The sequence below is a fragment of the Salvelinus alpinus genome, chromosome 6, assembly GCF_045679555.1.
Source record: "Salvelinus alpinus chromosome 6, SLU_Salpinus.1, whole genome shotgun sequence".
NCBI classification, from domain to species: Eukaryota; Metazoa; Chordata; class Actinopteri; order Salmoniformes; family Salmonidae; genus Salvelinus; species Salvelinus alpinus.
This window is the reverse complement of record NC_092091.1, coordinates 20,989,427-21,014,103: the sequence shown is the minus strand read 5'-3', so window position 1 is coordinate 21,014,103 and position 24,677 is coordinate 20,989,427. Positions and strand designations below refer to the sequence as shown.

At 46.3% G+C, this 24,677-nt stretch overlaps 1 protein-coding gene across 2 annotated transcripts in view; it reads left to right on the top strand.

Moving 5' to 3' along the window:
• LOC139578337 (single-stranded DNA-binding protein 3-like) overlaps positions 1-24,677 on the top strand; it is a 149,574-nt gene that overhangs the window by 16,696 nt on the left and 108,201 nt on the right. For both annotated transcript variants that reach the window (XM_071405786.1, XM_071405787.1), the window contains exon 2: positions 10,026-10,098. In XM_071405786.1, coding sequence (XP_071261887.1) covers positions 10,026-10,098 — 73 coding nt within the window. The remainder of the gene's footprint in view (positions 1-10,025; positions 10,099-24,677) is intronic.

The window sequence follows — 24,677 nt, the reverse complement described above, 5'->3', positions numbered from 1 at the left end:
CAGGCCTACCACTGTTGTGTTGTCAGCAAACCTAATGATGGTGTTGGAGTTGTGCTTGGCCACGCAGTTGTGGGTGAACAGGGAGTACAGGGGGGACTAAGCACGCGCCCCTGAGGGGCCCCGGTGTTGAGGATCAGCGTGGCAGATGTGTTGTTGCTTACCACCTGGGGGCGGCCCGTCAGGAAGTCCAGGATCTTGTTGCAGAGGGAGGTGTTTAGTCCCAGGGCCCTTAGCTTAGTGATGAGCTTTGGTGTTGAACACTATGGCGTTGAACGCTGAGCTGTAGTCAATGAACAGCTTTCTCACATAGGTGTTCCTTTTGTCCAGGTGGGAAAGGGCAGTGTGGAGTGCGATTGAGATTGCGTCATCTCTGGATCTGTTGGGGCGGTATGCAAATTGGAGTGGGTTTAGGGTTTTCGGGATATCTTCGCTTTGTTGGGCACAGGGACTATGGTGTTCTGCTTGAAATGTGGGTATTACAGACTCGTTCAGGGAGAGGTTGACAATGTCAGTGAAGAAACTTGCCAGTTGATCCGCGCATGTGCTAAGTACACGCCCTGGTAATCTGTCTGTCTGGCCTAGTGGCCTTGTGAATGTTGACCTGTTTTTAAGGTCCTGCTATCATCGGCTACGGAGAGTGTGATCACACAGTTGTCTGGAACAGCTGGTGCTGTCATGCATGCTTTAGTGTTGCTTGCGAGCATAAAAGACATTTAGCTCATCTGGTAGGCTTGCGTCAGTGGGCAGCTGGCGGCTGGGTTTCCCTTTGTCCATAATAGTTTGCAAGCCCTGCCACTTCCGACGAGCATCTGAGCCGGTGTAGTAGGATTCAATCTTAGTCCTGTATTGAAGCTTTGCCTGTTTGATGGTTCATCTGAGGGCATAGCGGGATTTCTTACAAGCGTCTGGATTAGTGTCCCGCTCCTTGAAAGCGGCAACTGTAGCCTTTAGCTCAACGCAGTTGTTGCCGGTAATCCAAGGCTTCTAGTTGGGATATATACGTACTGTCACTGTCGGGACGATGTCGTCAATGCACTTATTGATGAAGCCGTTGACTGAGATGGTATACTCCTCAATGCCATTGGATGAATCATGGAACATATTCCAGTCTGTGCTAGCAAAACAGTCCTGTAGCATCCGCGTCTACTGACCACTTCCGTATTGAGCGAGTCACTGGTACCTCCTGCTTTAGTTTTTGCTTGTAAGCAAGAATCAAGAGGATAGAATTATGGTCAGATTTGCCAAATGGAGGGTGTGGGAGAGCTTTGTATGCGTCTCTGTGTGTGGAGTTATTCATCTTTTTTTCCCTCTAGTTGTACCTGTGACATGCTGGTAGAAATTAGGTAAAATGGATTTAAGTTTGCCTGTATTAAAGTCGCTGGCCACTTGGAGCGCCGCTTCTGAATGAGCATTTTCTTGTTAGCTTATGGCCTTATACAGCTCATTGAGTGCAGTCTTAGTGCCAGCATCGGTTTGTGGTGGTAAATAGACTGCTACGAATAATATAGATGAGAACTCTCTTGGTAGATAGTGTGGTCTACAACTTATCATGAGGTACTCTACCTCAAGCGAGCAATTCCTAGAGACTTCTTTAATATTAGACATCGCACACCAGCTGTTATTGACAAGTAGGAACACACCCCGCCCATCGTCTTACCAGATGTAGCTGCTCTGTCCTGCCAATACACTGAAATCCCAGCCAGCTCTATATATTCTGTGTCGTTGTTCAGCCACGACTCTGTGAAGCATAAGATAATACAGTTTTTAATCTCCCGTTGGTAGGATAGTCTTGACCGTAGATCATCAAGTTTTTTCCAGTGATTCCACGTTGGCCAGTAGAACTGATGGTAATTGTGATTTACTCACTCGCATATGAATCTTAACAAGGCACCCCGATCTTCTCTCTCTGTATCTCCGCCTTTTTGTCACGCAAATTACTTGGATTTGGGCCTGGTCTCCGGAGAGCAGTATATACTTTGCGTCGGACTCATTAAAGAAAAAATCTTCAAGTTTTTAATTTTATTTATTTAACCTTTATTTAACTAGGCAAGTCAGTTAACCTCTCTGGTACAAGTGAGACGGTAGCATCCCACCTCGACAACAGCCAGTGAAATTGCAGGGCGCCACATTCAAAACAACAGAAATCCCATAATTAAAATTCCTCAAATATACAGTACAAGTATTATACACCATTTTAAAGATAAACTTCTTGTAAATCCAACCACAGTGTCCGATTTCAAAAAGGCTTTACTGCAAAAGCACACCATGCGATTATGTTAGGTCAGAACCTAGTCACAGAAAACCATACAGCCATTTTTCCAGCCAAAGAGAGGAGTCACAAAAAGCAGAAATAGAGATAAAATGAATCACTAACCTTTGATGATCTTCATTAGATGGCACTCATAGGACTTCATGTTACACAATGCATGTATGTTTTGTTCGATAAAGTTCATATTTATATCCAAAAATCTCAGTTTACATTGGCGCGTTATGGTCAGAAATGCATTGTCTCAAACAAACATCCGGTGAAAGTGCAGAGAGCCACATCAAATTACAGAAATACTCATAATAAACATTGATAAACGATACAAGTGTTAAACATACGAATAAAGATAAACTTCTCCTTAATGCAACCGCTGTGTCAGATTTCAAAAAGACTTTACGGAGAAAGCACACTTTGCGATTATGTTAGGTCAGCACCTAGCCACGGAAACCCATACAGCCATTTTCCAGCCAAGGAGAGTGTCACAAAAGTCAGAAATAGCATTCAAATTAATCACTTATCTTTGATGATCTTCATCTGGTGGCACTCCCAGGTCTCCATGTTAGACAATAAATGTTTGTTTTGTTCGATAATGTCCAAAAACCTCCTTTTTGTTTGCGCGTTTTGTCCAGTAATCCGAATGCTTAAGGTGCGTGCACTAAGTCCAGACGAAAAGTTTTTAAAAAGTACAATAAAAATGAGTAGAAACATGACAAACGATGTTTAAAATCAATCTTCCGGTTGTTTTTGTCCTAAATAATCAATAATATTTCAACTGGACAAAAGCTTCGTCAATAGGAAAGGAGAAACAAGAAAGGCACGTTCCCGATCAGGCACATGGCTGATGAATGGAAATTTCCACTGGCCACTGATTGAAAGTGCTGTATCTCCCTCATTTTTCAGAGTAAAAGCCTGAAACAATGCCTAAAGACTGGCCACATGTAGAGGAAGCCACAGAGCTCGTGAACTGGGTCCTAAGTCTTTGTATGGTGGATAGGCTTTCAATGGAAAAACACCCTTTCAAAATAATGGTACTTCCTTGTTGGATTTTCCTCGGGTTTTCATCTGCCATATCAGTTCTGTTATACTCACAGACATTATTTGAACAGTTTTGGAAACTTTAGAGTGTTTTCTATGCAAATCTACTATTGTATGCATATCCTATCTTCTGGGCCTGAGTAGCAGGCAGTTTAATTTGGGCACGCTTTTCATCCAAAATTCCGAATGCTGCCCCCTATCCTAGTGAAGTTAATTAAGAAAAAATTCTTACTTACAATAACGGCCTACTCAAAGGCATCCTGTGGGGACGGGGGCTTGGATAAAAAATATATAAATATAGGTGTCACGTTCTGACCTTTATTTCCTTTGTTTTGTCTTTATTTAGTATGGTCAGGGCGTGAGTTGGGGTGGGCAGTCTATGTTTGTGGTTCTATGATTTTCTATTTCTGTGTTTGGCCTGATATGGTTCTCAATCAGAGGCAGCTGTTTATTGTTGTCCCTGATTGAGAACCATATTTAGGTAGCCTTTTTCCACCTGTGTTTCGTGGGTGTTTGTTTCCGTGTGAGTGTTTGTTGCCACACGGTACTGTTTCGGTTTCGTTCATGTTCACATTTATTGTTTTGTATTTCATAGTGTTCAGTTTAGGTTTTAAAATAAACGTTATGGACACTTACCACGCTGCACATTGGTCTGCCGATCCTTCAAACTTCTCCTCCTCAGATGAGGAGGACGACAGCAGTTACAGAAACACCCACCAAAAACGGACCAAGCAGCGTGGTAACAGGCAGCAGCAACAGGAGCGGCAGCGATACCTGGAGAAATGGACTTGGGAGGAAATATTAGACGGCAAGGGACCATGGGAACAGCCGGGTGAATATCGTCGCCCCAAGGCAGAGCTGGAGGCAGCGAAAGCCGAGAGGCGGCAATATGAGGAGCTAGCTCGGCAGCGCGGCTGGAAGCCCAAGAGGCAGCCCCAAAAAGTTATTGGGGGGGGTGAGGCACACGGGGAGTGTGGTGAGTTCAGGTAGGAGACCTGTGCCAACTTCCCGTGCTTACCGTGGAGAGAGAGGGCGTCGTACCGGGCAGGCACCGTGTTATGCGGTGGAGCGCATGGTGTCCCCGGTGCGTGTGCATAGCCCGGTGCGGTACATTCCAGCTCCTCGTATTGGCCGGGCTAGAGTGGGCATCGAGCCAGGTGCCACGAAGCCGGCTCAGCGCATCTGGTCTCCAGTGCGTCTCCTCGGGCCGGTGTACATGGCACCAGCCTTACGCATGGTGTCCCCAGTTCGCCAGCCCAGTGCGGGCTATTCCACCTCGCCGCACTGGCCTGGCTACGGGGAGCATTCAACCAGGTAAGGTTGGGCAGGCTCGGTGCTCGAGACCTCCTGTGCGCCTTCACGGTCCGGTCTATCCAGTGCCACCTCCTCGCACCAGCCCTCCGGTGCCGGCAGCACGTACCAGGGCTCCAGTTTCAGCACCCCGCACTCGCCCTGAGGTGCGTGTCTCCAGCCCAGTACCACCAGTGCCAACACCACGCACCAGGCTTCCTGTGCGTCTCCAGAGCCCTGTACGCCCTGTTCCTGCTCCCCGCACTCGCCCTGAGGTGCGTGTTCCCTGCCCGGTACCACCTGTTCCGGCACCACGCACTAGGCCTACAGTGCGCCTCGGCAGGCCTGAGCCGCCCGTCTGTCCAGCGCCGCCTGAGCTGCCCGTCTGTCCAGCGCCGCCTGAGCTGCCCGTCTGTCCTGAGCCGTCAGAGCCGCCCGTCTGTCCTGAGCCGCCCGTCTGTCCTGAGCCGCTAGAGCCGCCCGCCAGTCAGGAGCTGCCAGAGCCGCCCGCCAGTCAGGAGCTGCCAAAGCCGCCCGCCAGTCAGGAGCTGCCAGAGCCGCCTGCCAGTCAGGAGCTGCCAGAGCCGCCCGCCAGTCAGGAGCATTGGTCTGCCGATCCTTCAAACTTCTCCTCCTCAGATGAGGAGGACGACAGCCGTTACAATAGGACAAAACACACATCACGACAAGAGAGACAACACAACACTACATAAAGAGAGACCTAAGACAACAACATAGCAAGGCAGCAGCACATGACAACACAGCATGGTAGCAACACAACATGACAACAACATGGTAGCAACACAACATGGTAGCAGCACAAAACATGGTACAAACATTATTGGGCACAGACAACAGCACAAAGGGCAAGAAGGTAGAGACAACAATACATCACGCAAAGCATCCACAGCTGTCAGTAAGAGTGTCCATGATTGAGTCTTTGAATGAAGAGATTTCAATAAAACTGTCCAGTTTGAGTGTTTGTTGCAGCTCGTTCCAGTCGCTGGCTGCAGCGAACTGAAAAGACCAACGACCCAGGGATGTGTGTGCTTTGGGGACCTTTAACAGAATTTGACTTGTAGAACGGGTGTTGTATGTGGAGGATGAGGGCTGCAGTAGATATCGCAGATAGGGGTTAGTTTTGTTAGGCGAGTAATCGCTCATAAGCGGTCATAAGATACGTTAGCGGCAACTTTATGTGCAAAATAAGTTACAAACAATGCGAAAAAACTAACAAAATAGCACAATTGGTTTGGAGCTCGTAAAACGGCAGGCATCCCCTATGGCGCCATTCCTGTCAACTGTGTCCACATTTGCCAACACACTCTTATTTACTGTAGGCTTTTGTGAAATTAATATCTTGCATTTACTTTGACTCCCTTCTCCATCACTTCTCCTGCGTACCTTATCTAATTAAGGCCATGCTTTCACTGCTGAATTATTGAAATCAAGACCGGAAAGTTAATTTGCTAACAGACTGCGCTTTAGCTGGCTAAACTTGGCGGAGGTGCCTTCATGTCTAGTGGGAGCGTAGTCTGGGAGCCTGGGGCGAAATGTCAGGACAGTTGTGTTCCTGGGTTGAGGTGGGAGATCTCCCCTTGAAGTGTGGACATAGTGCAAAGCTCCGAGCTTGCTGGGGGCTGCTGTCTGCCTCCCTGGCCCTACCTCTAATGTTAAGGCTAGCACACATCGCACCGAATTTGGATCTCTTGTTCGTCTGCCGATCGTTCACCACGCTGTGTTTTTAGGGACCACCCACTTTTCTAAATGTAAAATCGGTTCACATTGGAAATTGCGTTCAGAGGTGCTAAGTACTCTCGGCCAGCGAACGCTACTGGTGTGTCTGAGCCCTTAGGCACTACAGAGGGGATCAAACTCAACCACCTACTCAATAGTCATTCTCTGACTGAGAGAAGTCAGCTGGCCTCTGATTTCCTCATCTTTCCGCAGCATGTCATTTGTATGAACATTATCCATGATGATGGGGTTTCAGTGGCCTCTGACCTCTTTACCTGGAGTGTCACGGCAGGGCAGAGAGCATTAGGTGAGAGGGGTAGAGGGGTGGATGAGACCAGCTGAGCAATCAACTAGGATGTTGAGATTCTTTTCGAGGCACCTGAGACAACACTATGACAGACAGGAGAAGAATGAGCAACACGCTTGTCACTCGGGGGTTGTAAATATATTATTATGGAGATGTTCCCATTGGGAGGTCAGAGGACATGGTGTGTGCACTAGCTGTTTCTAGTTTCAGAGAAGGCTTTTGTATGAACATATGCCTTGTGTTTGGTGTTGTGGCTCTGTCTCCTGTCATGTCTGGCCCTGTGGTTTCCACTACGGTCGTTAGCCCTTTTGTCATCACACAGTAGTCTTAACGCCTAGAGTTTCCTCAACTCTCTCTTTCCCTCTCCACTGATTCATCTACCTGCACAGGAAGAGTCTCCACAACCCTCTTCCCTTGGCGGAGTTACACTCAGTGCTTCTGACAGTGCAACAAAAGGTGTCCCCCGAAGCCAGGATTGAATGAGTGTTTTTAAATAATGCATTAGAGACGAGGCAGGTGCCCATCACCAGGGCATAGAACCCCAGATCACACCAGTCTAGCCATGAAAATTTAATCAACTCATGGGAATCTCTGTTCGATCCAGTTCAGCGTGGACCAGCTTATATAAGCCGACGCATGCCGCTGGATATTACACACAGCCAAGAGGTAGTCTTCTTACATTTTACACCAACTGCCTCCAGTCTTTACCAGAAAACAGAAGAGTTTAAACAGCCGCACTGAGAGGCTGAGAGGGAGGGAGAGGGAGAGCATAGGTACTTCCTGGTTAAAGGAGCGCCTAATTTTTGACTGGTTGCATTAAGCTATTTCAGAGTAGAATTGAATTGAAGGTGAGACCTTTGAATTGAAGGTGAGACCTGATTACTAAACAGCACCAAACACTTTGTTTTACCAGGAACAGTAGTGTCGTGAGACAGTCGCTTCTAAGATCAGATAAGTATGAAAATATTCCAGCCAGCAATTTGCTCCATCGCGTCATTCATTTGTATATCATGCCATTACCTATAATCCATTGTTCGGCGACCATCACCCTTGACCTACCCTCTAAGATGTCGCTCCTCTAAGCAGTCACTCCACCGTAAAAAAATACACAACCATAAAACAGAGACCGAGCAGATAAAACGCTCAAGACATAATTGCGTTCATTGCTTCCAGAACCTTTTGTTTACAGTAGATTACTGAAATTAAAGGTGTAATGAATGGCTGATGTAACAATGAGAAATAAAGTTGCAGCATGCAGAAATCGCCCCGCCATTTCCTTTTGCCAAAATTCTAATAGGTCACCTAATTTCAGTTTGTGACAAAACAAGCAATGAAGAGAATCATTGTACCATCTAAACCGCTATGAAATATCTTTTTAATAACAACAAATATTGTATTTTCAGCTGTTTGAAGCTGACACAAAAACAAAACGTAAGAACGGGAAGCATAGAAATAGCGCACATAGAACATATCTACCACTTCCTACCACTTCTTACACTTGCTTTCAATGAGAATGACAGATGAATTTGGTCAGGTACCCCAAAAGGTGACATATTGCTGCTTTAAGAAGATAGGGCCCCCATTAACTAATGTCTAACGTTAGTCAGAACTGGTTTTTGGCAGACGGTGGAAGAGAAGTCTCCCACATGAAAAGCAGGCATATCGAAGGAATGATTACTTCGAGACAATTATGTCCCTTGTGCTTGGTTCAACACAATTCAATATCATCAGCCCAAGTTTTTCTGAGGCTCTGCTGCCACAGTGGACGTAACCTGATGTGACCAGACTGACAGGGGTCCCTGTCCTCTCTAAAACCACACTGTTACTGAGCTGCCTTGTTGTCCCTCTGTTCAGTCTAGCTGGGGAGAACAGGGGATGTTTTCCCCCCCTAGAAGAGTGTGGGTTCAGCATTAGTCCAGGAGCATTGGGAGCACAGTAATTGCCAGCACAGGCGGCTAAATGACAGTCGTAATGGATACCAAAAATGCATGCGGCAGTGTGGCTTGTCAGATAGTGTGGCTCCGAGCCTTACTTGGCTGTCTCTGCTTGCCTCTTGTTTTCATCAGCCTTCATGTTAAAGGAGGAGCTCCTTAAACCACAGAGTTGTGGCATCATGCCACAAAGGTTTAAAAAAATATATTCTAGAGGTTCCCAATGGCTGCTCCTTAGAGTCAGCAATGTTTTTCTGCCTATCCTCATAGTGAAACAGTCTCTGGTTCTTACTGTACATGTCAATACTGTGTGCATCAGGGTTCCCTAACTGGCGGCATGCGGGCTGAATTTGGCCTGCAGGTGGTTTTATTTGGGCACACAAGTTTTCTGAGCAAAATGTTTTTGTTTTTTGTTGAATTTTCATTTTTGGACATAAACTGTAAAAACACCAAGAAATCAGCTCTAATGGATTTTAATTTGGGAAATCTGTTCCCCAAGTATTTCCACACATAATAGAGAGACACTTGATCATATACAAATGTAAGCAAGGTTTGAAATGATGTTTCAGTCAAATATTATACAGTATCATGGCCTCCCGAGTGGCACAGCGGTCTAAGGTACTGCATCGCAGTGCTTAAGGCATCATTACAGACCCGGGTTTGATCATAGGCTTTCACAGACGGCCCTGACCGGGAGACCCATGAGGTGGCGCACAATTGGCCCAGCATCGTCCAGTTTAGGGGAGGGTTTGGACCGGCCGGGATTTCCTTCTTTCATCGTGCTCTAGCGGCTCCTTATGGTGGGCCCGGGGCGCCTGCAAGCTGACTTCGGTTGCCAGCTGGATGGTGTTCCCTCCAACACATTGGTGCGGCTGGCTTCCGGGTTAAGCGTACAGTGTGTCAAGAAGCAGTGCGGCTTGGCAGGGTCGTGTTTCGGAGGACGCATGGCTCTCGACCTTCGCCTCTCCCGAGTCCGTCCGGGAGTTGCAGCGATGGGACAAGACTGTAACTACCAATTTGATATCACGAAAAAGGGGTAAAAGTACAAAAAAAGAAAAAGAAACGTATACAGTATCTGTTTGGGCTTCTTGTGGTCAATTTGCAGTCTATAAATTATTTGTAATTATGTTCCGGCCCCCCGACCATCCGCTCAAGAAAAAAATTGGCTGTGACTGAATCTTGTTGATGATCCCTGGTGTACATACTACAGGTCTGAACTCAAATACGATTGTGTTTTTGATTGTGACAAAGCCTTCCTCCTCCTGCTTAATTACACTGGCCTGTAAGGAGAGATCCAGTATAGCCACATTTTTCACCTGAGCACCAGTGGGTTAGGCTGCCTGCTACCCCAGGAGGGAGGGCGGGTGAGAGATTCTCCAGAGTGAGGAGGAGGGGAAGGAGGAATGGAGGAGGTGTGAGATGGAGCCTTAATGCTGACCCTTTTCTCTTTGTTTTACAGGTTAGCTTTATATGTGTATGAGTATTTACTGCACGTCGGTGCACAGAAATCAGCACAGACCTTCCTGTCAGAGGTAAGAAACAGCTTTAGAATAACTTTGAGGTGAATGGATGAATGGGATTTTTCTCCATTGTATAGCGAGGGATGGAATCTACATTTAGCGGTAGCCCTGGGGTCAAGGAACAGTTTTGTAATCTCTGCTTTGTAACACCAAGTAATTGGATCCCAAAATGTTGGATACAATGATTTAAATGTAATGGGCCAAGACTAAGCTTGTATTAGTCTTAAGATTTCTATAAGGACAATACAAAATGGCAGCTATTCTATTTGCTTTCCATAACAACACCTAGGCCACGCACTTCTCCTATTAGTCTGATAGCCCCTGAAATGTCAGTGAGGTAAAGCCCTTCTAATGTGTTGCATCATCTTCCTTAATGGACATCCTTCCTCATAATGGCCTAGTATTCAGGCCTTCCCCTCTATAACACCTCCACGTCTTAAGCAGCTCACTTAATATTGTACCGTTATAGCTGTGGAAGAACTTTCCTGGCACACAAATCACTGTGGACTATATTTTTCATGTTAAAGACAAACGTTATATTTCTATTATGTGGCCGCTGTTCCTTTTCCCTAGGGCCAGGAGAATTCCTGGCCCCTTATCTTGTGCAGGAAGCCATAAGTAGGGCCATGAGTTTTTCCTTCCCAGGTTACTTGGTCAGGACAAATTCATGTCCCTGCTTATACCTCTCTATGTGCCTCTGAAACTTTTAGCAGTTAGGTTAAAACAGGGGTGTCAAACTCATTTCGCATCGTGGGCCACATACGGCCTAGGGAGATGTCAAGTGGGCCGGACCATTAAAATTATACCATACTCTGCTATAAATAACCAAAATATCATGTCTTTCCTTTGTTTTGGTGTAAAGAAGCACAAGAACATTAGGAAAATATTGAAATTTAATGAACTATCCTTTTACAAAACATTTCATGAAACACCTCATATTTCCTTAGACAAATGTGCAATTTACTTTTATCATTCACAAATATGCATTGCATAGCCGCCTTCATCATGCATCGTTTAACAAAGTCACCGTCGGAATACGGCTTCGATGCTAATGCTATTTCGCTAGCAATTAGGTAGCTGGCTTTTACCGCTGCTTCACTGACTTCTCGGCTCTGGATGAAAGTTGACTGCTGTTTCCTCAGACCCGCCAGCAATTCGTTAATCTTATCTCTTCTCAGTTGTCCTTGCAAGCCGTCATATTTTTCGCTGTGATGAGTCTCGTAGTGGCGTCGAATATTATATTCCTTCAATACCGAAACTTGTTGCAAACACACCAAGCACGAAGGTTTTCCGTGCATCTCTGTAAATAAATAGGACGTGGTCCATTTTTCTTTGAAAATTCTACACTCCTTATCTACTTTTCTCCGTTTGGATAACGACATTTTGGCTAATGAGGGTGTAGCGGAGAGGTAGAGACCAAGGTATTAACAACGTCGTAACAAGCAGCAGATGGCGCATTGATACCGTCTGCTGTTTTCAGTCTGTCTCAGTGATGCGGCTTGTCTTCTACTCTGATGGAAAGAGTGCGCCCCTTAGCGGATAATCCATGAATTGCAGCGAATTAAAAATATTAATTCCATGTCTTTTATGCATTTTTTCCACTTTCAAATTATCCTGCGGGCCTGATCGAACCTCCTTGGGGGCCGGTTCCGGCCCGCGGGCCGTATGTTTGACACCCCTGGGTTAAAACCTCTTAAGGATCCGCCCCTTCTTTAAATTTTCGCCTTAAATGACACACCCAAATCTAACTGCCTGTAGCTCAGAACCGGAAGCAAGGATATGCATATTCTTGATACCATTTGAAAGGAAACACTTTGGAGTTTGTGGAAATGTGAAATTAATGTAGGAAAATATAACACATTAGATCTGGTAAAAGATAATACAAAGAAAAAAACTACAGTTTTCTTTTTTGTACCATCATATTTGAAATGCAAGAGAAAGGCCATAATGAATTATTCCAGCCCATGTGCAATTTAGATTTTGGTCAATAGATTGCAGCAGTGTATGTGCAAAGTTTTAGACTGATCCCATGAACCATTGCTTTTCTGTTGAAATGTTTGTATCAAGACTGCCAAAATGTGCCTAATTGGTTTATTAATAACTTTTTAAGTTCATAACTGTGCACTCTCTCAAACAATAGCATGGTATTCTTTCACTGTAATAGCTACTGTAAATTGGACAGTGCAGTTAGATTAACAAGAATGTAAGCTTTCTGACAATATCAGAAATGTCTATGTCCTGGGAAATGTTCTTGTTACTTACAACCTCATGCTAATCACATTAGCCTACATTAGCTCAACTGTCCCGTGGTTGGGACAACGATCTTTTGAGATCCTTAAGAGGTTTAATTCAACTCCAGTATCCTTAATCAGTGATACCCTGGATGCTCATACTAGTCTATTTAGCTCCTATATTCTTTACCATTCATTTAGCCAGCAGTGAGAGCTCGACACCTCTAGAGTGGTGTTGATGCCTATGCTCATTTGGTTCATAACTGTTCTTAAAACACTTGCCTGGCTACCCAAACTACTTGTTCCTGCAAAACGCCAAGCCCACAGATATTAGTTTTACTCCGCAACGAGTCTGGATCGGAGTACCTCCTTGACGATTTCTAGAACGCAAACATGTTCTAACTGTTCTGATTGGTCCTAGAAACCGATGGTTTGAGCCAGAACACACGTAGGTAAAGCAGCGTTTTAGAAAATGTGTCATTGGCTTTGATACTCTGATTGGTTAGAAATTATCCAAATGCTGATGACTTTGTTTTGTACAACACCCCTAATTTTGAGATCACCACAAACAACTTCAATGTTGGCAGTCTTCGACAGAAGTATGTAGCCATCATAGAGCAGTGGAATAATTCAGTTTGAGTCGTCAGGCAATTTAAACACTCCCATGTGTTAGTCAGATTAAATAAGTGTAGTTTGATGGGTGAATGGGTACACTTAATAATAGTTAATAATAGTGTTCTTAACCCCCGGACCTGCTAAGGTGATCCCTTTCATGTGCAATGAAAGGTTGTGATGTTTCTAATTTATTTAATATAAAACACTCTCTGGCCTGTGTTCAAGCACAGAACTATTTCAGTGGTGTGATTCACCCAGCTCACATTTCCACATTTCTCCTCGCTGTATTATAATCTGTTCAGCTGTTATCATGTTATTACATACAGCATTGATGTTCCACCACTGTTCATGACTGTACCTGTGTGTCATTGTGTTCAAACATGCTTTGAGGTACATGTATGGAGCATGGCCCAGGCCTACATGAAATATTTGGAAGATACAGACACAACATTGTTTGCCTCAGTTGGGTTTCCCTTTGTCAACCACACAGGAGGAGGAACGTTAGACGACGGTTTTCTAAAACGGAATCATTTTCTTTGAGATACTCTCAAGACGTGGAATCAATGGCACAACATTATACACAGTATGCTATATTTATTTATTTCCCCTCGAGCTTTACAGTGTAGGTAGCATAAACGTAACAACATGTAACATATGGATTTACATTAGTATACACATCAAAAGGCCCAATGCAAAGTTACACCTCACTTTTTCTATTTTCCGAGTTATAACATAAAACAGATCTGAAAGTCTTGTCGGAAAAGGGTTTTTCTGGGGTATGGTGTGATATGTAGGACCCGGCAAGCCAGCCTATACCCTATAATGTAAACTCCAACAGAAATAACTTTTAAATGTATAACTTCAAATTGTTTGCGCTGATGACTACTAGTTTCAATTACATTTTCAACCAACTTACAAGCAAATATGTAATAAATGTATTTTTACAAATCAACCTGCAAGGTTGCTAGCCAACTAGCCTGCTAACATTAGCCTTACCAGCCTGCCAACGTTACATTAGCAGTGCATGAGTTAGCCAGTTGCTATCAACCCTTAGCTTACAGATACATTAAAGTAAACCAAAGTTTTAGAACTACATAATGCCATCTAACCAGTTATGAAAGAATATTAACTGCATATAGCCATCTTAGCCAGCAGCCAGCTAACATTAACTATTTAGCCAACTAGCTAGTAGCCTAGTCAACTACCACAGTTATGGTCAGCAAGCTAGAGCCCAACTACTGGAGATGAGCTAGAACACAACTAACACAACACAACCAAAACATAACTGCAGATTAAAAGCAAAGAGATATTGATTGCTGGTGCCCATCCGATTGTAAAACTTTTAAAAGCGTGCATGCTGAGTTGGCTACCAAAGCAAGGCGGAGGCGGGCACTTCGCCGGGCAGAGGGAGAGTCAGGGAAATCTTAAATGGATAGATTCCAGATGTCCAGACTTATAGGTAACCAGATCGTGACTTCAACTAAGTTACTTACTAAAAGTCTTTGACCACACTGTTTTATTACATTGGTGAGTAAAACTCAAGGTTCCTACCCTTTAAGCTTAATTGTTGCTCGTTATCTTTCACAATTAATCATAAATTCCGTATATGTGGAAGTATTATAAAAACATAACTGACCTGTTATAAGAGAGCAGCCTTCAATGGGACTGAAATAATCTGTCACTCTCACAGGTTAATGATCATATTATAAAAGGGTGGATATCAAGGTAGCTGTTCAGGTGTTATGTGTGTTTGCAAGGCTAAATCAAGCCACAACCTGGACAGGTTAACACAACAGAACGTCATACAGTAGTCTAGTCAATCACAATGCTGAGAAATCAATGCATTGTGCCTTAAACCTTTCAGTACAGCAGCAGGGTTTGACTAAGTGCCAACAAGACACAGAAGTGGACTAAAATATTAGTTACAGATCTGGGACAAGCTCAGAGAGATTAAAGGTCCAATGCAGCCTTTTTTTAATCTCAATATCAAATCATTTCTGGGTAACACTTAAGTACCGGACATTGATTGTTTTCAATTCAAATTGTTAAAAATAAACAAAAATAGCTTCTTAGCAAAGAGCAATTTCTCAAGCAAGAATTTTTCTAGGACTGTCTGAGAGTGGTTTGAGCGGGGAGGGGAAAACTAGCTGTTGTTGGCAGAAGTTTTGGAACCCTTTACTGAGTTACAGTTTGTATAAGGAAATCAGTCAATTGAAATAAATTCATTAGGCCCTAATTTATTGATTTCACATGACTGGGAATACAGCTAGGCATCTGTTGGTCACAGATACCTTAAAAAAAAGTAGGGTCGTGTATCAGAAAACCAGTCAGTATGTGGTGTGGGCACCATTTGCCTCATGCAGCGTGAGAAATGTCCTTCGCATAGAGTTGATCAGGCTGTTGATTGTGGCCTGTGGAATGTTGTCCCGCTCCTCTTCAATGGCTGTGTGAAGTTGCTGGATAGTGGCAGGAACTGGAACACGCTGTCGTACATGTCAATCCAGAGCATCCCTAACAAGCTCAATGGGTGACATGTTTGAGTATGCAGGCCACGGAAGAACTGGGACATTTACAGCTTCCAGGAATTGTGTACAGATCCTTGCGACATGAGGCCGTGCATTATCATGCTGAAACATTTTTCATTTTATTTATTTAACTTGATTTAACGAGGCAAGTCAGTTGAGAAGAAATTCTTATTTACAATGACAAGGGGGTTGATGGCGGCAGATGAATGGCATGACAATGGGCCTCAGGATCTCACCACGGTATCTCTGTGCATTCAAATTGCCATTGATAAAATGCTATTCTGTTTGTTGTCTGTAGCTAATGCCGGTCCATACTATAACCCCACCGCCACCATGGGGCACTCTGTTCACAACGTTGACATCTGCAAACCACTCGCCCACATGACGCCATACACGCTGTCTGCCATCTGCCCGGTACAGTTAAAACTGGGATTCATCCGTGAAGAGCACACTTCTCCAGTGTGCCAGTGGCCATCGAAGGTGAGCATTTGCCCACTGAACTCAGTTACAATGCTGAACTGCAGTCAGGTCAAGATCCTGGTGAGGATGACGAGCACGCAGATGAGCTTACCCGAGATGGTTTCTGACGGTTTGTGCAGAAATTCTTCGGTTGCGCAAACCCACAGTTTCATCAACTGTGTGGGTGGCTGGTCTCGGAGGATCCCACAGGTAAAGAAGCCGGATGTGGAGGTCCTGGGCTGGTGTGGTTACATGTGGTCTGCGGTTGTGAGGCCATTTGGACGCACTGCCAAATTCTTGAAAACGACGTTGAAGGCGGCTTATGGTAGAGAAATAAACATTTAATTATCTGGCAACAGCTCTGGTGGTCAGCATGCCAATTTCACGCTCCCTCAAAACTTGAGACATCTGTGGCATTGTGTTGTGACACAACTGCACATTTTAGTGGCCTTTTATTGTCACTAGCACAAGGTGCATCTGTGTAATGATCATGCTGTTTAGTCAGCTTCTTGATATGCCACACCTGTCAGGTGACTGGATTATCTTGGCAAAGGAGAAACGCTTACTAACAGGGATGTAAACAAATGTGCTTATGGAACATTTCTGGGATATTTTATTTAATCTCATAAAACATGGGACCAACACTTTACATGTTGCATTTTTCTTTGGTGTAATTTACGGCCTGGTGATGTCATCAGCCAGGTGTCATGACTCTCCTGTGAGGATCCAAGAGATTAGGTTACAGTGGATCAGCTCTACAGAGCTCTCTCTCTCCCGTAGAGGGGGAGAGGGATGGATGTGGGGGTTTTATGACACCTCACGTCGATCGTAAACCATTAGGCAGCAGATGAGTCCTTTGGGGCCTAGTTTGGGTGATCGGAATGTCTGCTTGCCTCATGAAGTGTTAACCAACCCAAAACTACAACATCAAACAATGAACACAGGGACAATATTTCATCCTCCGAAATTTTGGTAATGAGGGATCTCAGTGCAGCGCGCCGACACCGGCCTTGGGGACGACCCGGGGGGCGAGGCGCAGGGCGATCCGGATGGAGGCGATGGAACTCCTTTAGCATAGCTGGATCCAATATATCCCCCACCGGGACCCAGCACCTCTCCTCCGGCCCGTACCCCTCCCAGTCCACGAGGTACTGCAGGCCCCTCACCCGGTGTCTCGAGTCCAGAATGGACGGTATCGTGTACGCCGGGGACCCCTCGATGTCCAGAGGGGGCGGAGGGACCTCCGGCACCTCACCTTCCTGCATGGGACCAGCTACCACCGGCCTGAGGAGAGACACATGAAACGAGGGGTTAATACGATAATACGAAGGAAGTAACAATTGATAACACACCTCGTTTATTCTCCTCAGGACTTTAAATGGCCCCACACACTGCGGACCCAGCTTCTGGCAGGGCAGGCAGAGGGGCAGGTTTCGGATCGAGAGCCAGACCCTGTCCCCCGGTGCAAACACGGGGGCCTCACTGCGGTGACGGTCAGCGCTCCTCTTCTGCCGTCCACTCGCCTGACGCAATGACTCCTGGACGGCTCTCCAGGTCTCCTTAGAGCGCTGCACCCACTCCTCCACCGCAGGGGCCTCGGTCTGGCTCTGATGCCATGGTGCCAGAACCGGCTGGTACCCCAACACACACTCAAACGGTGACATGTTGGTAGAGGAGTGGCTTAGTGAATTCTGGGCCATTTCAGCCCAGGGGATGTATCTTGCCCACTCCCCTGGCCGGTCCTGGCAATACGACCGCAGAAACCTACCCACTTCCTGGTTCACTCTCTCCACCTGCCCATTACTCTCCGGATGATACCCCGAGGTCAGGCTGACTGAGACCCCCAGACGCTCCATAAACTCCCTCCACACTCGGGACGTAAACTGGGGACCCCGATCACAAACGATGTCATCGGGCACCCCGTAGTGCCGGAAGACATGGGTGAACAGCGCCTCCGCATTCTGTAGGGCCGTAGGGAGACCGGGCAACGGGATAAGACGGCAGGACTTCGAGAACCGATCCACAACGACCAGGATCGTCGTGTTCCCCTGAGACAGGGGAAGATCAGTGAGAAAATCCACCGATAGATGGGACCACGGCCGTTGTGGAACGGGGAGGGGTTGTAACTTCCCTATTGGCAAGTGCCTAGGAGCCTTGCTCTGGGCGCACACCGAACAGGAGGAGACATAGAATCGCACGTCCCTCACCAAGGTAGGCCACCAGTACTTCCCTCTAAGACCTCGCACCGTCCTTGAAATACCCGGGTGACCTGACGAGGGTAGACTATGAGCCCACCGAATCAATTGATCACAAACAGCGAGCGGCACGTACCTACGACCCTCCGGGCACTGTGGAGGCGCAGGTTCCTCCCTTAGCGCCCGCTCGATGTCCGCGTCCACCTCCCATACTACCGGTGCTACCAGCTTAGCCGCCGGAATGATGGGAGTAGGATCGATGGACCGGTCCTCAGTTTTGTAGAGGCGGGACAGAGCGTCAGCTTTAGTGTTGAGGGAACCTGGTCGATACGAGAATTCAGTCTCCTAGCTGATGGGATATACTCCAGGTTACAGTGGTCAGTCCAGATGAGGAAAGGGTGCTTAGCCCCCTCAAGCCAGTGTCTCCACACCTTCAGGGCCTTAACCATAGCCAACAACTCCCTGTCCCCCACATCATAATTCCGCTCCGCTGGCCCGAGCTTCTTCGAAAAAAAAGCACAGGGGTGAAGCTTCGGTGGCGTACCCGAGTGCTGTGAGAGCACGGCTCCAACCCCAGCCTCGGATGCGTCCACCTCTACTATGAACGCCAAAGAAGGGTCCGGATGCGCCAACACTGGCGCGTCGGTGAACAGCGCCTTCAAACGACGGAAAGCTCCGTCCGCCTCTGCTGACCACTGCAAACGCACCGGCCCCCCCTTCAGCAGTGAGGTAATAGGAGCTGCTACCTGGCCAAACGCGGTCACCCTCCATTACCACCCCGAGGTGGAAATGCGATAACCCAGGAAGGAAACGGCTCATTTGGAAAACTCACATTTCTCCGCCTTCACATACAGGTCATGCTCCAGCAGTCACCCAAGAACCTTGTGCACCAGAGACACATGCGCGGCGCGTGTAGCGGAGTAGATCAAGATATCGTCAATATACACCACCACACCCTGTCCGTGCAGGTCTCTGAGAATCTCGTCGACGAAGGATTGAAAGATGGCTGGAGCATTCTTTAACCCGTACGGCATGACGAGGTACTCATAATGGCCAGATGTGGTACTAAACGCGGTTTTCCACTCATCTCCCTCCCGAATACGCACCAGATTATACGCGCTCCTGAGGTCCATTTTCGTGAAGAACCCCGCTCCGTGAAATGATTCCACCGCCGTAGCGGGTAACTAAAACCCACAGTGATGGAATTGAGACCTCGATAATCAATACACGGACGCAAACCACCCTCCTTTTTCTTCACGAAAAAGAAACTCGAGGAGACGGGTGACATGGAGGGCCGAATGTACCCCTGTCCCAGGGCTTCCGTGACATATGTCTCCATAGCCAACGTCTCCTCCTGGGACAAAGGATACACGTGACTCCTGGGTAGTGCAGCGTTTACCTGGAGGTTTATCACGCAATCCCCCTGTCGATGCGGTGTTAATTGGGTTGCCTTCTTCTTACTGAAGGCGATAGCCAAATCGGCATACTCAGCGGGAATGCGCACGGTGGAAACCTGGTCTGGACTCTCCACCGTTGTCGCACTGATGGAAACTCCTACACACCTGCCTGAACACTCATCAGACCACCCCTGGAGAGCTCCCTGTCTCCATGAAATCTTAGGATTGTGAATAGCCAGCCAGGGAATCCCCAGCACCACCGGAAACGCAGGTGAATTGATAAGGAACAGACTAATCCGCTCCTTATGATTCCCCTGCGTAATCATCTCCAGAGGAATCGTGGCCTCCCTGACCAGCCCTGACCCTAACGGTCGACTATCTAAGGAGTGCACGGGGAAGGGGGGGTCTACCTTAACTAACGGAATCCTCAACCTCTGGGCGAGTCCGCGATCTATAAAGTTCGCCGCTGCGCCTGAATCGACTAGCGCCTTATGCTGGAGAGAGGAAAAAATTTAAGAAAAAAACTAATAAAAACATGTGACCAACAGGAAGCCCTGGGAGAGTGTGGTGCTGACTCACCTGGGGTGACCGAGGAGTGTTCTGCCTGCCCTCTCGACTCCCAGATAGACTCCTCCAGCACCGACCGGAAGTGTGCCCTCTCCGGCCACAACTGGTACAGGAGGAGCCTCCTCCTCCGTTCTCCCTAGATGCAGCCCCCCCCCTAGCTCCATCGGGATGGGAGCGGGAGGGCCAGGAGGTGGAACTGACAGGACCCTTTCAGAACGTCCGCGAGCAGCTAGCAGATGGTCTAGCCGGATCGACATGTCTATTAGCTCATCCAGGCTGAGCGTAGTGACCCGACAAGCCAGCTCCCTGCGGACGTCCTCTCTCAGGCTACACCTGTAATGGTCTATCAGGGCCCTGTCGTTCCACCCCGCTCCAGCGGCCAAAGTCCGGAATTCCAGCGCGAAGTCCTGCGCGCTCCTCGTCCCCTGCCGGAGATGGAACAACCTCTCACTCGCCGCTCGGCCCTCCGGAGGGTGATCGAACACGGCCCGGAAACGGCGGGTGAACTCCGGGTAGTGGCCCCTCGCTGGGTCGGGCTCGTTCCAGACGGCATTGGCCCACTCTAGGGCAAGAGACGAGGACACTCATGCTCTCCTCGTCCGAGGGAGCCGGCCGAACGGTGGCCAGGTAGAGCTCTAGTTGTAGCAGGAATCCCTGGCACCCCGCTGCCGCTCCATCGTACTCCCTCGGAGGCGTAATACGCAGAGCGCTGGCACCGGATTCCGCTGGAGGAGATGGTAGAGTTGCTGGTGGGAGGGTAGGTGGGGTAGTAGGGAGACCACTCCTCTCCCAACGGTCCATCCTCTCCACCATTTGATCCATCGCTGATCCGATGCGATGGAGGATGGACGTGTGATGAAGGACTCTCTCCTCCATCGTGGGGAGAGGGGTGGTCGCTGCTCATGCTGACTCCATATATCTTGGTGCGGGCTTCTGTAACGACAGGAGAATGATGGGTGTGGAGTCAGGCGCCGCACCACAAGCCCGCACCACAAGCCCGCACAAACACAAGCGGGCTAAACGAACTTAAATAGTACCCACCCCAAAAACCCAACAAGGAACAGGTGAAACCAATTAGACAAAAACAAACGAAAAGGAAAAAGGGATCGGTGGCTCTAGTAGACCGGCGACGACGACCGACGAGCGCCACCCGAACAGGAAGGGGAGCCACCTTCGGTGATATTCGTGACATGGGGTAAGCTGTCATTGTAAATATGAATTAGTTCTTAACTTGCCTAGTTAAATATATATATATTTTTTTTCAAGAATGTGGAAGATTAATGTCTATTTTGTGATGTCATTAAAAGTTAAATGAAGACGTTATAACGAAACATTAACTAAGAGTTTTCATACGGTGTATATCATGTTTACATACTTTACGTTGTGTAGAAAATATCCAGGATAAAGAGAATATTTTTGTGATGGTAAAATTGTGATTTTAGTTCTCTAAACGAGATCATAGTAAATTCTGATACCTTGCTTTGTAACTAGCTACGCCCCAGGGAACCCAGAGAGCGTGTCAGCAAGACGGAAAGCCCCCTTTTTACCCGAGAGTATAAAGAATTTGAGAAAAGAGTTAACATATCAGACTAGGATGACCACGAGCTGCCGTCGAGGTCTACGATTAGTTGCGACCCCGAAAACGCTACACGAGGTTGAAGACAAAGGAACCTCTTAACAATCAATGCTACAGTTGAGTTGCTGTTCTAAGTACTGTATCTAAGAAGGTGAATTTAAGCAGGACCATCCGGTTATTCTCTTCAAGTCATCGTTTGTCTACACTGCTTTCATCCCCACCCTGAGATCTACACGGCTATTAGCCGTCCTCAGAAGACCACTCTTCCAGAACGAGTACAAGGAAACAGACAACTAAGAGAAAGGACATTGTGACATCCTGTGGACAATCAGAGACTTACACCCGAGAATGAATTGAGGCCACCCAAAGAACAATGCCTCCATCGAACCTTTCTTACTAAGCGGCATCGGCCCCCGAAGGCCTGGGCCCAACAGAGATACCCAAAGAAGACCTTCAACACTTATATACATGTACATGCATTACACTTCTTACCCATAAGAGCGGAAGTTCGGGGCAAGGTATTAGGGCTACTGTAATTATAGTTTCCAAATGTATCCCAGTGTTGCCTCACACACACACACACACACACACACACACACACACACACACACACACACACACACACACACACACACACACACACACACACACACACACACACACACACACACACACACACACACACACACACTCAATCTCCATCTGGTGTAACACGTGTCATATTGTGTTGGTCCGCAAGGGGCCTGTTGTCATTGTATTAAGTTCTAATCAATAACCTATACCGTGTGTGTACATTATCTTATCATTTAGCTTGTTAGTGAATAAATAATCAAATCAATTTGTATGGAATGATTAGTGAGACCCGGGTTTGTGCAGATTTACGAAGTCTATGACGTTCAGAATGAGACTGATTATTATTTGATGACTGATATGATATCTATATTCTTGATTTAATTCGGGAAATGGTAACTCTTTAAACAAACTTTTCCTGTGGTTCCCCAAATTCCTAATGTGTTAATTGTTACATGATTAATTTAATTGAGTAATAATTAAACTTAGTAGGTAATTATTTGATGAATAGCAGTCCTTACATTAATGATAGTCACGTCACGACACAGGGAAAACTCCATCAAACCAAAACGGGCTGAGATTTTAGGCGGTCTTTACAAACAGCTCATACTAAAAGGGCATTATCATCATTTTCACAGTAGCATTCCAATCTTGTATGTATGTACAGTTGAATTAGGAAGTTTACATACACTTACGTTTGAGTCATTAAACAAATTTTTCAATCACTTCACAAATTTCTTGTTAACAAACTATAGTTTTGGCAAGTCAGTTAGGACATCTACTTTGTGCATGACACAATTTATTTTTCCAACAATTCTTTAAAGACAGACTATTTCACTTATAATTCACTGTGTCACAATTACAGTGGGTCAGAAGTTCACATACACTAAGTTGACCATGCCTTTTAAACAGTTTGGAAAATTCCTGAAAATGATGTCATGGTTTTAGAAGCTTCTGATAGGCTAATTGACATAATTTGAGTCAATTGGAGGTGTACCTGTGGATGTATTTCAAGGCCTACCTTAAAACTCAGTGCCTCTTTGCTTGACATCATGGGAAAATGAAAAGAAATCAGCCAAGACCTCAAGTCTTGATCTCAAAAATGATTGTAGACCTCAAGTCTGGTTCATCCTTTGGAGCAATTTCCAAATGCCCGAAGGTACCACGTTCATCTGTATAAACAATAGTACGCAAGTATAAACACCATGGGACCACGCAGCCGTCATACCGCTCAGGAAGGACACGCATTCTGTCTCCTAGAGATGAACATACTTTGGTGCGAAAAGTGCAAATCAATCCCAGAACAACAGCAAAGGACCCTGTGAAGATGCTGGAGGAAACAGGTACAAAAGTATCGATATCCACAGTAAAATGAGTCCTATATTGACATAACCTGAAAGGCCACTCAGCAAGGAAGAAGCCACTTCTCCAAAACCGCCATAAAAAAGCCAGACTACGGTTTGCAACTGCACATGGGGACAAAGATTGTACTTTTTGGAGAAATGTCCTCTGGTCTCATGAAACAAAAATAGAACTGTTTGGCCAGAATGACCATCGTTATGTTTGGAAGAAAAATGGGGTGGCTTGCAAGCCGAAGAACACCATCCCAACCGTGAAGCACGGGGGTGGCAGCATCATTTTGTGGAGGTGCTTTGCTGCAGGAGGGACTCGTGCACTTCACAAAATAGATGGCATCATGAGGCAGGGAAATTATATGGATATATTGAAGCAACATCTCAAGACATCAGTAAGGAAGTTAAAGCTTGGTCGCAGATCGGTCTTCCAAATGGACAATGACCCCAAGCATACTTCCAAAGTTGTGGCAAAATGGCTTAAGGACAACAAAGTCAAGGTATTGGAGTGGCCATCACAAAGCCCTGACCTCAGTCCTATAGAAGATTTATGAGCAGAACTGAAAAAGTGTGTGCGAGCAAGGAGGCCTACAAACTTGACTCGGTTACACCAGCTCTGTTAGGAGGAATGGGCCATAATTCACCCAACTTATTGTGGGAAGTTTGTGGAAGGTTACCTGAAACATTTGACCCAAGTTAAACAATTTAAAGGCGATGCTACCAAATACTAATTGAGTGTATGTAAACTTCTGACCCACTGGGAATGTGATGAAATAAATAAACGCTGAAATACATCATTCTACTATCATTCTGACATTTCACATTCTTAAAATAAAGTGGTGATCCTAACTGACCTAAGACAGGGCATTTTTACTAGGATTAAATGTCAGGAATTGTGAAAAACTGAGTTTAAATGTATTTGGCTAAGGTGTATGTAAACTTCTGACTTCAATTGTCTGTCTGTCTGTCTGTCTGTCTGTCTGTCTGTCTGTCTGTCTGTCTGTCTGTCTGTCTGTCTGTCTGTCTGTCTGTCTGTCTGTCTGTCTCAAATCAAAAATATGTCTGCAGCATTGAAGGTTCCCAAGATCACAATGACCTTCATCA